This window comes from Pezoporus wallicus, unplaced genomic scaffold, assembly GCF_028554395.1.
Source record: "Pezoporus wallicus isolate ANWC-B61680 ecotype Strahan unplaced genomic scaffold, APGP_CSIRO_Pwel_v1 contig_7099, whole genome shotgun sequence".
Taxonomy (NCBI): domain Eukaryota; kingdom Metazoa; phylum Chordata; class Aves; order Psittaciformes; family Psittacidae; genus Pezoporus; species Pezoporus wallicus.
Genome location: NW_026634982.1, coordinates 465,194 through 479,975, shown reverse-complemented (window position 1 = coordinate 479,975; position 14,782 = coordinate 465,194). Strand labels below are relative to the sequence as shown.

At 36.5% G+C, this 14,782-nt stretch overlaps 1 protein-coding gene across 1 annotated transcript in view; it reads right to left on the bottom strand.

Moving 5' to 3' along the window:
• The window catches only part of THSD7A (thrombospondin type 1 domain containing 7A), a 199,460-nt gene that overhangs the window by 89,231 nt on the left and 95,447 nt on the right, over window positions 1-14,782 (bottom strand). The window contains exons 4-6 of the mRNA XM_057401831.1: window positions 13,309-13,490; window positions 7,084-7,239; window positions 5,176-5,379 (exon numbers count right to left, since the gene is read on the bottom strand). Of these exons, the coding sequence (XP_057257814.1) occupies window positions 5,176-5,379; window positions 7,084-7,239; window positions 13,309-13,490 (542 nt within the window). The remainder of the gene's footprint in view (window positions 1-5,175; window positions 5,380-7,083; window positions 7,240-13,308; window positions 13,491-14,782) is intronic.

Below are 14,782 nucleotides of genomic sequence, written 5' to 3'. Positions count from 1 at the left end.
ATCTTATTAAAAAGAAATGCCTTAAAAATTCAATGTTCTGAAACCTAATGGTCTGAGAGGATCAGATTTAAAGTCCTTTAAGCTGACTGTTTTACCCTCTAGCAAATTCTTACATATAATAAATATCCAATTAAAGAATTTAATAGTGTTAAGGTAACCAGACAAATTAAAGAAAGGACCAGGTTATAAATTTCATATCCCATGTGTTTACAGTGAAGAACAAAGTATGAGTATTACATTTGATTTAAATGCCTCAGATGGTCAGCCAAAAAGCTGTCAGACAGAAAAGAACAGTTCAAATCAATTTTGTAATGACATTAGCTAAGAAATTAATATTGGGAAATGATGACTAATGCCCATATAACGAAGTTCCGTAAGCATAAGGAAATATGTGCTGAAAGAAACTCACTAGCTACAGTACTTTACTAATTGACTGCTGAGCATTAGGCAGATTTTGACCTGGGTTATGTTACACAATTAACTCAATCATTCAATGTAATTTGAATTTGAATCTGCCTCTTCATTCTTTTAAAAGAGCTAACTCATAAAGTGACACAAAGTAGGCATTTTCTTTTTAAGTAATCATTAAAAAAGTCCAACCAGTGTGATGGTTTCTTCATTCAATGCATACAGCCATATGACTGAAAGGGCAGAAGAAGTAGACTCTTTATACATGGGCACACCTACAAAGCTTCTATTTATTCTCTTAATGTTTTCCATTATGAAAATTAATGAAGACCAGCAGCTACTCATTTAGCAAATATTTTGTTTAAACTATAAATATACAGAAAGAGTCAACATTTAAACCAGCCAAAATATTTTCAGTGAAAATGTTTGCACCAGCCAATCTTCAGTTTTTACTGAAGTTTACTCTACATATTTAATTAGATGCCTATCATAAGAAGAAATAAAGACAAAGAAGACACAAAGTTAAAATTAAGAAACAAAATACAGATGTTGATCAGGAAACTATAGAAGAAAATTTAAACTACATAAACAAATTTTATGAGTTTTTCTGCAAAGTTAAATTCAATAAAAGAAATACAAGAAATATTTCAGAAATAAATATTTCTAAGTCTAGAGAAAAACAGTAAAGCAATTAAATCATACAGAACTGTCATATAGCTGACACATGATGTCTTCTGTCAGTCACACTAGCTAAGAATAAACACAGATGAAGATGTACACTGTTCAGTTTTGGACAGCACAGTGTTTAAGCCACTCCATACAAAGTAGCTAAACTAACTGGTTTGAAATGCTTACATCTGAGCCTTAACAAAGCAAACTGTTTTACCTTCTACATATTTTTATGAACTACTAAACCCACTGTTTTTCCCCCAGTATTGCAAATAGGGTACAGCCCACCCTTTTACATTAGGATATACTCATGGATTTGTACTCCAGTCTCAGGAAGACCAGACCTGTGTCACTCACATTATGTCCAGATTTCAGGAAAGAACTCACGACACTCAGCTACATCAAAACACATCTCTGCCTATACAACTCAGGAACAATTCTGCTACTTCAGAGTTGCAGGAATTTGTATATAAACAACGAGCCTTGCTGTTGCTGTGCCTGCCTCTTCTAAGGCTAGTCATCTCTCACAGCAGTGAGGCAGGAGATGGCAGTCAGTCCATTCCTTCTCCCTGAAGAGTTCACTGTAAACCAACAATTAGTGAGCTTGAGGAAGGTCTGGAAGAAATTTGCCCCTCAGAAGTGAGAGCTGTTTAATCCAGAATAACACATGCAGTGGTACAGAGTCCCAGATGTTATAAAGGCTGTAAAGAAATGTATTATTTAAAATGAGCAAGTAATTTCAGCCTACTATGGTGATGATCAGAAGCACACTGACACCAAAGCCACTGCTAGCACTTGTGCTTCAGAGTTCAGCACAAAGATTAAAATCTGAAAACCCATAATGAATGAACCAGCATTTTGTAGGCATTTTCAGCAGTAGTCAATTTTAGAGATTTTTATGTCAGAAATTATTTTTCCCTGTTTACAGAGGAGTAGCACTAATGTGTCTGCTAAAGTGGGCAGCTTTCCTACTACAGGAAATAATCTTTAAATACTGAAATTGCATTCTTCATAGATTGCCATGGCTACAGAGAAATAGAGCAAATTCATCTGTTGTAAAATCACCCTGCATTAACTGCATTAAACCACTTAATAATAGATAATACGTGCATACCTCTGTGTGTGCATGCATGCAAGTATGCCTTGTATTACACATATATAAGTACATAAATTACAATTCAGTAAAAAAAAAAGTCATTGTATCATTACCAAAAGATCACGGGTAGCACAGAACATAAGCTACAGATCTCTAATTATTAATATAATGTATATGATGGAGGAATTCTGAACAGGTTCTGTTCAGTCTTGCAGTTTCCACAACCAAAAGGAGGTGTTTTTTTTTTACCTAAAGGAGCTCTTTGGAAGACTGACGAAGAATATTTATTCTGAAAAGGTTCTTTCCACAGTAAGAGGCTGAAGTTCCATTTATGTAATAAAATACATCAAAGTTCATTATAGCCTCTGCAATGACAACCTGGGGTACTGACTGTCATATTTTTTCAGCCCAGATGAAAATTCCGATTACTGCAATGCACTGTGGAAAAAGAATGACAATTATAGGCCTCCAGCAACAACATGGGAGGATAATCTATTGTTTGCTATTGTCTCAAAGGCTGTAATGACTCTTATCTTTACAGCAAATTGAAGAGAGAAGCTCATTCTAATTATATAAAGCAATCTCACAAACACTGCTACTTGATTCTAATTGTGAAGTAAAACAGCCAGTTCAAGGCATGTTATCCTAACTAATTATGCTTTAAACATATAGAATCATGCAACAATCCAGGGAAAGAGAAGATACTCATCAGTGTTGGATATATCTTACTAATGTAAGCATTACGTTTACAGTACAATGCTTACTCTGAAAATTACACCACAAGCCTTTTTCATTTTATAAAGCAGAAGCCAAGGGAAAAATGTGCTTTTGTTTTAATACACTTAAGTCCCTTTGATCCAACCTCACCTACCCAGGGGCTGACTGCAGAATGGAATCTGGATGCCTGCAACAAATGTTTGTATCCTGTGCCAGTGTAGGAGGCCTGAGTACTAGATAGGAGCTACCTGGGAAGAGTTAGCAGTGTGAGAGTTTAGAGAAGCATTTAAGAATTGCCTACAGGATTTTCAGTGTGTGGTGCTGTGGCAGGAGATGCTTGAGCAGGGTTAGCTTGGATGGAGAGATAACCAAGGCTGGCGGGTCCTTATTTCATACTTTGTTTCTGCTATACCATGCTAATCTCACTGAGGAGAGACCTAGGTAAAAACCAACTTGGTATTATTGGTGAAGATCACAGAAAACTGTTCACTAAGAGAAGGGATTTCAAGGAAGAGATGACGCATTCTATGACATTATTCTCCATTGCTTTTGTGCTCTGTCAAAAGATATTGAACATGTATCTTCGTGGGTGACTGGCTCTTTGCAAATCAAACCGTAACTGCAGGTTGTTCTCCCCTTTCTTTGAAGCTGTGCCTGCAACTCTTTAAAGACTGCCTGACACATGGCCAAAGCCTGACTTATCATTCCTTACGCAACAGATTACCAGAACAGGCAATGTATAATGCCATTTAATTACAGTGATATATAACGCCATATAACTCAGGAAGACAAAAAAAACCCAAAATTAATACTGGGAGTAAAAAAGTTAATTACAAGTCTTCCAAGTAAAATTTGGCCAAAAACAAAGCCCCTCAGAAGCGCAGTGCAGAGAGCAGATGCGGTCTGAAACAGAGCAGAAGCAAATACCATAAAAGATAATCTCAAAATTTTAGTAGCTCAGTCTCATGTCCTAACTATGTCAAGGTTACAAGAAATTATAGTCAATATAAATGTCTATATTACAATTTAGTTAGACATGTGAGCAAATACCACTCCTCAAAACCAAAGGTAAGCCAAACTAGCCAAAATCTAGTAAATGAAAAAAAAAAAAAAGTTTTACAGATTTATGTTTTTTAATAAAGAAAATTTCAGATTTAGGAAACTCTTATTTATGAGGAAAAGGCAATTTTCCATATGAAAATATATGCAAATAAATTGCCAAATAGTTTCAGAATTGTTGCCAAGAAATTATTACACTGTGAGGAGAAATTTTTTGAGATAGGGACATCAAATGTAATAGATGTAAAATTTTAACTCTAGGCTGGTATGTTTCTGAGTTTTAAAGATGGCTACCAGTTCTCTTAGGTTCATACAGAAAAATACAGCTTACACTCCAAAGTTTTTAATTTAAACCCCAAAACTGAATTATGACCCAAATTCTTGAGCATGAAGGTCAAGATTTAAAAATCTCTATAATAAATTCCTATTACCTCTGACCAATTTTATGACAAAATATATTCTGCAGCTGTTAAACACTCATCAGAGATATTCTTTTACTTAATCATCTATAGAGTCAGAAATCTCTTACCATAACTACACTGTAGTCAGTACAATTATTTTAATTTATATGCTGCTTTAGACTATAATATCACTAATGAATTAAGAGTATTCTTGCAACAGTAATTCATGAATCTTCCATAGATTATTTTGTAAGCAGCTTTCAAAATTGGCTTTTATGATTATGTCATGCAAAATCTGCTTTCTCTCACAGAAGATAGCTGAACAATGGTGGTATTTTTGACTTTTTGAAGAAGCAAGTCAGCTTGGGCTGTCAAACCAACTCTATAACACACATCAAATCATGCTTTTAAATGAACATTATTATTTTTCTTCCAGCTATACTTATTGCAATGTGTCCGACCTTACTCACACTTTATTTGGCTCTGGAATCAAGAGGATCAGCTTTGTTAGTGGGATTACATCAGGGAATTCAGTCAAGTCATTGCAGGCATGAGTCTGACCTACTGAAAAACAATAGCTGTTTTCTACTTACTTTTCTCAAAGTCTCTTCAGGAACCTTTGAAAACTCATGGTGTGTAGGTGAAGAAGCTTGATCCTAGAGAAACTAGAGGGCCTATCCTTCCTAACCAGTACCAAAGGACATTTCTCTGTATTCCAGACAGCTTGATCTCAAGGACTGAGAACAACAAAAATTGCTATCCTTTTGAACTACATTTTAGCATGTTCACTCTAGTTGGTGTGGACTATAGGAAAAAGCATCTTACCGTCACTGTTGACGCAGATGACAACAGGAACCTGCGTACCAGGGCCACATGGCTTCTCATTGTCAGGAATGCACTCCTCCAGCCCCACGATTCTCCAGTCATAGCAGGAGGGCTCTTCACACGGTATGGCTTCCAGTAGGTGAGGGCAGTTTCCTGTTCCTCCGGTAGGCTCATTGGTGATGCGCCGTTTCCTTAGCTTAAAGCCTGCAACGTCCAAGAAAATACAAAGGGTGAAATAATTCAATTCTAAATCCAAAGTGAAGAGATTTTTACCTATCTACACCTGAGTGAACAGTTCTGTTTCTCTTCTGTGTAAAAGATATCACAGTCAGCACAGCACTGCATTTTAAATAACTGGGCAGAAAAACTCACTAAAGTGAGAGACAGAGAAGTAAAACTTAACAAGGGAATCAAAACTTTTGAGCTCATTCAGTAAGCTTTGCCTTAAGTCCCTGTTTATCCTAAGTCTCATGTACTCCAGGACGCAGACAAGTCTGTTGTCCTGTGCATTACTCTTGAGGATCCACCTCATCTAACAAACCGTGACTAGACTGCTGGGTTGCCATTTCTCAAGTATGTTGCTTGTTTTCTTCTCAGGTATCTTCCAACGTGGATTGATTATCAAGTGAAATCACCTTATAAACACTAATCCCCCACCAAAAAAAGAAATAAAAAAAAAAGAAATAAATACTAAATTGACAGGAAAGGCATCCTGCTAAAACTGGGAGTGCCTGTACAACTTTTACATCATTCTCTCAGAAGAACGGTCAATGTAATTATAAAATAAAATACAAAAATCCCAAATAAGAGGAAAACACTGGCAGCAGGGAGAAGATCCCTGCTCATGTGTTCAGGAATGAAGATTTGCATGAAGTACATCCTAATATGTTTCCACTATGCAGGTGTCCCAATCAGTCTCATAAACCTAAACACTGCCCCTGAAAATGTAGTAAAACTTTTAGTGATGTAACAGCAACAGACATAACAGACTACTTGAAAGCTGTACTCAGAGAAGAGTTAATCCAACAGGCTTACACACTGAACTGCTTTTTCCTACTTGAATTGTTCAAGGTTGGGTCCCACTACTGTGAAACAGCATTGTAAAACTTGTTATTGCTGCCCAGACTGGTGTAGCTAGCAGTATACAAGGAACAAGAAGCTAAAGTGGTAATTACAGTTGCTCTTTCAAGTGGATGTATGTGGCTGCCTTTTCTTATGAGTATTTTTAGTCAAGGAACCAAGTGCTCAGCTTTTGTCAGATAATCACATCACAGCAATGACTAGGTTGTTTTTTCTCATTTACAGCCAGAAACATACAGACTTCCTACATTAAGTCCTTGCCACTGTATTCTTGATTTCCTATTCTGATGTCAGGTTACTACAGTCTGTTCTGCATAGGAGTTATCTGTAAAACATGAAAACTGAAACCAGCACATCATCAGTAAACAGTGTCACCTATCAACAGCAAATGGTCCTGATTTTTTGCCAGATATGCTTTAGAGTCTACTGATGAATTCTTAAGCTATTACTGAACATTAAATCTTTGAGTGACTTGGACAGTGTACCTTAAAGGCTGCTTCTGTCTTCCTTTTCAAACAGTGCCAGAATTGTGATTTCAAATAGAAACTCTAGCCTGTTCAGCTTGAGGGGAAAGTCTAAAACTGGAATTGACCTGTAATAACCCAAACTGACCTTGAGAACCTAGTAAGAAGCCTACATTTTTGCCAGGTTTGGTGAAGCAGTAATGCTAAATATAGTCCTAATTGAATAACTTTTTTTTGATGCTCAAAGGCACTGGATATACCCTTCTTGGCACAAAATTTAGTATGCTTGCATGGCCAGAAGTGCCTAGTGACTTAGGAACACGAAATAATCACCATTAAGAGGCTTCACTGAATTTTTACATACCCTTTTTGGCCTGAGGATCATCACAGCTTTCATAGGTGCATGGTCCCCAAGCTGACCATGCCGAGGTCTCACACTCTGTAGGACAGGGGATATGGCACAACTGAGAAGTGCTGGGAAGAGGTCCTGTACACAGCCTACCGTCTACTGGCCTCGAGGCTGTTAAAACAAAGTCAACACATTTCTCACGTGTCACGATCCTCAGCATTAAGTGGACAAAACCATACTTCATTCAGAAAGGCTGATACATCATCATTTTAATCTGATGAAGTGATGGAAAAATGCCTGTCCTGAAAACAAAGAAATAGAAGTCAGTTTACCCTCTACATGAACAGAGCCAAATCCGATTACATGGAGTCAGGAAGACTAGGTATTGCAGCACCTTCTCAGACCTAGTCCTTTCATTTAATGACAGATTATGTTACTACAACAGTTGTTCATATTGTGCTTTCTGTAAATCGATGTCCTGCTGTCTTATTATGTCTTCACTTAAGAAACTGAACAAAAAGCTATATAAATCCCTTTGCTCCTATATGATACTGTAACTTCAAAAGGCTGGTTAACTAATATTTAGAAGATTATATTTAAGCTATAAACTGAAACAAAGTTAAAATTATGACAAAATTTTAGTGGGTTTTTTATTCTAAAGACTTTCAAGTGCATACTCAGCAGTAAGATTTGTGCAGTAACAGCATTAGTTCAAGAAAGTTTTAGATATGTATACGTTTTGCATGTAATATAAATATATATATAATGTATTTAAAATAATTAAAACAAGGCAAATGAAAAGTATTAACAAAGAAAAACATGCGAAGGCAGATTATTCTGTTATTTAAGGATCAATAAGCCCTTGAACAGACCAAAATCACCCTTCTTCCATACTTCACTCTTTTGAATTCCCAGGTTACACAGAAAATAGGACAACTCTATAAGGTGCCAGAGTAAGGAACAAAACTCTAAACCAAAATGTACCATTTCATTATAAGCAAGATTTTAATTCTTTTTCATAATATAGGACTTGACAGATTATTACACTAAGCAGAGAATAACTGCTAGAAGGCAAACTTAAGTCTGCCATATTAATTCACTTTGGTGGACTGAAGAGGTGTGATTCTTTAACTTAAAACACTCTCATCCTATTCCCTCAGCATTTTTTTTCCACAGGAAATATTAATTTACTGCCACCACTACAAATAATCTCTTTTGATGGAAAGAGCTCTCTGAAGAAATATATTCTGAAATAAATTCAGAATACGGCAAAATATCCACCTGAAACATGAGATTAATAACCACAGATAAAACATTAAACATTAGGGTGTAAAAAGTATGGTCACATTTGTAGATAGATGTCTGTCTTTACATTCAGACTTTTTAAGTAGATGATCCATCCAGTTACAGAAGAATTAGTAAATTCTCACTTTTTAAGGGAGAAAAGAAACGAAAAAAATCATCACCCTATTCTGGTTTCCCATGCTGCCTCCTTTGGCATGGTTTTACACTCTGTTGCTCCACATAATGAAAGCATGAAGATGGCAGAAAGTCATTCAACATTACTGCCTCCAGATCACGAATCTCTTAACACAAAATAATACAAGAACAAACATGCTAACATTTGCATAATGCTATGCTAGAATTAAATTTTATGACAGAACATTGAATTTTACAATATGTTTGACATGAGCACCTAATATGCATGATAATCATCGTAATATGCATATCTCGTGTAGAACATGGATATAAACAAACAGAATTTGCCTGTAACTGAATTTGTATTGAATAGTTTCTAATAAAAAAAAAAAAACAAACCAAACCAAATGAAAAAAAAAAAAAAAGCCCAGTAAGTAATTGCTAAGCATACTTTTTTAACCTTGATTTAATCAGGGAATTGCTAAAGTGAGACAGTTGAAATTAAGAGTCAATTACATCCCTGAGACACAGACTTGCTTCAGGGAACAAAGAAAGTGTTCTGAGAAATGCTGTGCTTCATTTCCAGCTTGCATCAGGATAAAGCATTTACCATCACACTAGTTCATGGGATGTTCCTCAGAAAAATAACAAAGACCTTTCATCAAGAATCTTTAAGGAGCAGATTTCCATATCACAGACAGGACATTCCATATCTCAACCAGATTTTTTTGAAGAGTCTGCGATAGAAGGTACTACTGTAGTGCTGTTGGAATCCATTTGGCTTCAATCTAAACTTGTGATGGTCCTGAAATTAATTCTGAAATACGGGGAACTGTGATTGTGCGTGGCTTTAAAGAGGGTGACTTAAGTAACAGGAATACTCTCGCAGTTTTCTAGAGGTATCTGTAAGTAAGAATCAGTAAGAATTCCAGGCCTTGCCAGCAAAAATTTATAAATAAACTTACCATGAAACTACTGAAAACACCTGCCTTTTCCATCACTCATTAGAGTGTAGGAGAAAAAAATAAGTACTTTAGGAACAGGTAAATGGTTATCAATAAACTTCTCAATATGTCAAAATGTTCCTGAAATGCTGTTCTTAGAACATAAGTGATGTACAACTGTCTGCTACCATATCTGTTATATACTGCTTTTAACACAAAACAATCCAACAGTAGGACAGACGAGTTATATTCCACATCATTAAAAGATATTTACATCATTGAACACTCAGGGTGTATTTCACCCAGGATCAATCAGAATTCTTTCTTTGAGATGACAGTAAATTAAAAAAACTTGCCTGGGTATCTTATGAACATCTCACTCCCATAAATGTAAATAATAATAATAATTTCATAATCAAAAATTATAAATGACCTTAGCTTTTACTGCTTATTGTTTAGCAAAGATGCTTTGAGAAAAGATGCTGGATGCAGAAATTTACAGTTTAAAACCTTGTCTTATCTCTGTGCTTTCATACTCTCTTGTGGTAGCAGTAAAGATTGTTCTTTATTCCTTGGCAGTGATACTGAATGCTGATTAGAGTGTATGTAGTATTACAAGCTCTGTGTTGAATCTGACCAACTCAGAGGCCAAAAGTTGAAAGAAAAGTGAATGCATTTTGATAATCTCTCTTTCTCCTTCAGTCTAACTAAAAAATTACTCAGTTTTAAATGAATTTCAGCTTTCAGGTAGTGACCTAAAAACTAAAATGAAATTCAATCACCCTGTCCACAAATCATCTACTATATTTAGAAATTTTATCTGAATATATTGTATATATAAATGACTTCATTTGAAAAAGAAACAAAAAAACCCACCCACAGTTCAGATACATTTGCTACATTTATTGAAGTTTTAACCTATTCTTCTCCAGGAACCCTCAAAAGACTACTGCCCAGTAATGACCAGACTAGCAAAGAGACTGAATTTGTACATGGCTGCACCAGCATAAGCCGACACAACTTCATAGTCCTGGTCATTTGCCACACAGGTTTCACAGCAAACAGAAGGAAATTTCTTAAACTGAAATAGTCTCACTCAAAAAAAGCAAGAAAAACCCAAGCCCAAAACACATTATGACCAACAATGAAGGAATACACATTCTTCCCTCATTTTCTATAATGATGAATGCTGTCACCCAAAACCAGCACATAATTCAGGACCTGATCCTAAAAGCAGCTGAACAACTCCATGCACGTAAACAGTTCCTCTGTGTTTAACAGGGCATCGAGTGTGTGTTTGCAGATGTAGAATAAAATTTCACCAATAAAGGAACTCTCATCCTATCATCGTTCTACATCAAGGGCTTTAAAGGTACTTGGAAAAAGATGATACAACCTACCTCACAGACTTACTTTCTTCTAAAGTACTCACTTCTAATTTTGTGACTAAACCAGTTAAATAGGTGAATAAAGATGAAACAACTTAAGTCAGTGGCAAGTAAATGGCAAAACGACAGTGGCCTCCAGGAATCTGGATTGTTAGCTGCCTAATTACTACACCAAATGCTCCCTCTTCTTTCTCAAGTCTAAATTTATGAATTCTGACAGGAGAGAATATGAACCCAGATGGTTCAGCTAAGTATTAAAAGTTAAAATTCTTACTTGAGCCCTAACTCAGTGTTTTAAACCTGTGGAAGGACTGGAAGTAGTGGCTGTGCTGAACGCAATGAAGCAATTCCCAGTGTTTAGAGTCGAGAGGAAAATCAGTCACTTGCTGTGTTCAGTAGCAAGAGCAGGGAACTGGCCTAGCTGTCTCATGAGTTTCATTAGTTTTGAGTTTAGACCTGTCACTTTCAAACTGATCTGAAATTTCCTGAGAATGTACAAATCCATCAAACTATCTCACAGCTACATAACCACATTAATTATGCACACACAGCCAACATAGTTCCTCTGAAAGGGATGGTGCCTCCTTTGCATGCTTCTGATTGAAAGGCTAGGTCCGAGGCCTTAATTTACCTACCTGTTATTTCAAAAGTGATCGATAGCAGAGGTGCAGCACTAGCCTTCGACTTGCTCTGTGACTGACTTTCTGAAATAACAGGGAAACGCCACTGTGAGTATATGAGAATGGAGGTCTTCGAAGCAGCCTTACCAAGACAGCATTCACTACAACCAACAGCAAACTACAAACTACACTGAAATAAAGGCGTTTCCCCACAGCTAAAACTGGTAGGCGTTTCCCTGGCTTTTCCCCATCCTCAAATTACTCATAGTTTCCAAATGATATTTGTTTTAGAGGCACTGATTTGTTCATTCCTAGGAGGCCCTTGAGAGCAGCTCTTACCCCAAATCCAGGGTGGGAGAGGAAAGAGGGAGGATGCAGGGAGAGACAGCTTTTCTGAAGATCTGTCCCCTAATATGGAAACACCCCAGAGCTCCTTTTTAAACTACAACCCACTTCACCCCTACTTTGAGCTCCTGAAATTGTTCTCATGTTTATGCATTCAAAGACTAGTTACATTTTAATCAGCTTTCCAGGGCCTGCAGAGATTACCTCCTGATGGGTTCCATGTATTCCTGTCACAGTCTGATAAGAGCAGATTTCACACCCGCCTAAGCTGGCGAGACTTCACAGCCTACCAAAATCCTAATCATCATTCTGAACAGTAAGCTGCCACTGATTTTATTGTTACATCTCCTTAGCTGGAAGGCTTTACTCCTTTACTTCTTCACTGGGGCATCTAAACTTTGTTCGGCAGAGGAGATTTACTAAAAGCCCTTGGGCAGCTGATATGCATTATACGAAGAGGCTTGGAAGCTGCTTCTTTAATAAATACACATGCAGGGCCCATGAGCACACAAGTCACACCCTACTGATCCAAAGTCACACTGAAATGGATGTTGGCATTAATATTTCCCACAAACTCTACCTCTATGACAAGTTTGAGAGTATCCTTAACCTACAGCAGAAACCTCAGTAGCCTGCAGTCTGGTCAGCTCTGTAGTAAATGTTGCATCACATGACTTGCATAATGCTAACACTTTTCCTGATGTATATGGCTGTATATTAATAATGTGTGCTTGTATGAAACAGCTACTGAAGATAAAATTTAATAATGCAAGCTAAATACATTTACTAATTTCTAGATCTCCAGTGCTGAACTAATATGCAGAAGTAAACATTACATAAGATACTCGTGTTATTCTTAAGTACATATATTACCAAATGAATTAAAGATTTCATCTTCTAAGCTATCCTCTCTTTGCTTAAGTTGCTGTATCAGCTGTAAGAGTGACAGGGAATAATCTCCTCTCTCTTTCAGTTAGGGAAACAAACCCATGAAATTATATTGGCTTGAAGTCCTGAAAGCAACTTATAAACTTGACTGAATCAAAAAAGAGAAGAAGAAAATAAATAATAATTAAAAAATAATAATAATAATCCCCAAGAGTTAAATCTGGTCATATTTTTGCGTATTTCTATATCGAGCTTACATGACAGAATTGACATATTCCATCTGCACATCAAACCACACAAGTTCATCAGCCAGCTTAAGGATACACAGGAAATTTACAGTAGAGAAAGAAAGAGAATCTAGGATTTCCAACCCACCTTGAGATATATCCTTAACATAAGACAAAATTTTTCAATAGATACTAAAAAATAGTAATTTTTAGCTAAGAATCAATATTTGCAGCATAGAGAATAAAACCTCTGCTACTGCAATTAAGTATTTTCATCTGAACAAGAAAATAACAGAAATCTGCAAGGTAAAAAGGCACTGATGATAGAAGACAATGGCTGTCAAGGAGCTCTGGAATGCTGAAGTGGTCTGATTTCACACTAATGCAAATGGAAGTGAATCAAATTTACCTTCTTTTTCCTTGAGGGTATTTAAATAGGAGAGGAGATTTTCATTAGCTTGCACGCAGTACACTTCCCGCGTTTGAATGCCACCTCCACACAGTGCCGTCTGATTTCCTCGCCTCTTGTCCTGCTGGCTAAGGAGAGGATCGACACGGCATTCTGTCCACTCCGTGGTGCGCCAACCATACCTGGATCAAAATCAGTTAATTTGGTCTTTAGAAATCATGAAGCTATTTTATACAGAATTAAGTTATAAATGCTGAAACACCTTAACAGCTTTATTAATTTCCTAAATAACCAGAGTCCCAAAATTTCCTGTACACAGGGATGCATTAAGTCTAATATTTTATGTGGGTTGAAACTTTTCCTCTGTTATTTCACTTCTGAAATCATTACTTTTTAGAAAGATCTTTTCTGTTCAATTCCTGAAACATACTGCACACATAAATATTTTATTGGAGGGAAGAAAACCTTGATATACAGAGACATATAGTCCATGTTCAGACAAGCTAACTTTCAATGTTCTGACTCTCAGCATTTGTTTAGAGCTAGACAGATCATATGAACCAAAGCCAAAATACCAAAAGAAGTGTACATGCTGAGAAACACAAAATCCAGAAAAGGAAAGGGGAAAAAAAAAAAACACAAACACCCCTCCCCAAACAACCCCAAAGCTTCTTGTTCATCTTTGATAAAATACAAAGAAGTTTCTCCTGAAAATCAAGGTAAAACTATAATTGTATTTTTTTATTATTACTTCAGAAAAACCTTTCAGTAAGTTCCCTTTTCACTATTAAGAGAAAGACGGCCATGCAATACTGAGGCATCCCTGCTGTGTACTGATGAATGAGAAGCTGTGAGCTTTCTAGTCAGTGAACACACATGAAAGATCTGTGATTCCTAGTTAAAACCCAATCAGGATTACAAACTGAAAGAAATGCCACAGAATTCTCTACCCAAGAAGTCCTTTGAGGCTAAATCAAGCAAACTGCTTCCTAATGTGGCTGGAGATGGGGAAAGATGACATTTCAGCTCTTAAATGAAAAATATGTACTACGGCCTAAGATGCTTAACATCAAATTCCCCAGACTCTTCTCAGTCTGATAAAGCACAGTTGGGACTTAAATTTTAATCTTGATTAGTTGATAAGGATTACAGCAATCTCTTGAATCAAAAAGTGCTTGCCGTCATTTCTCCTAAACTTTAAACAGAGTTAATTTATTTACTGTTACTATTAGCCTCTCCCACTTGCCATTTGGGGCCCAAGCTTGCCTTTGTTAAGCTGAATACAAGTTTCGCTAAAAAAGTCTGTTTGCTAAATAGATATTTATCACCTCTTTCCTATGTTCAGCATTTTGTCTGCAAATATACAAGTGCTCCAGAAAGCAGTGATCCTGGTAGAAATGTTATGCAGGGAAAAGATCACTAACAAATTACTACAATTAATTTATTATGGTCTTGACTGAGCCTGCATATCCAC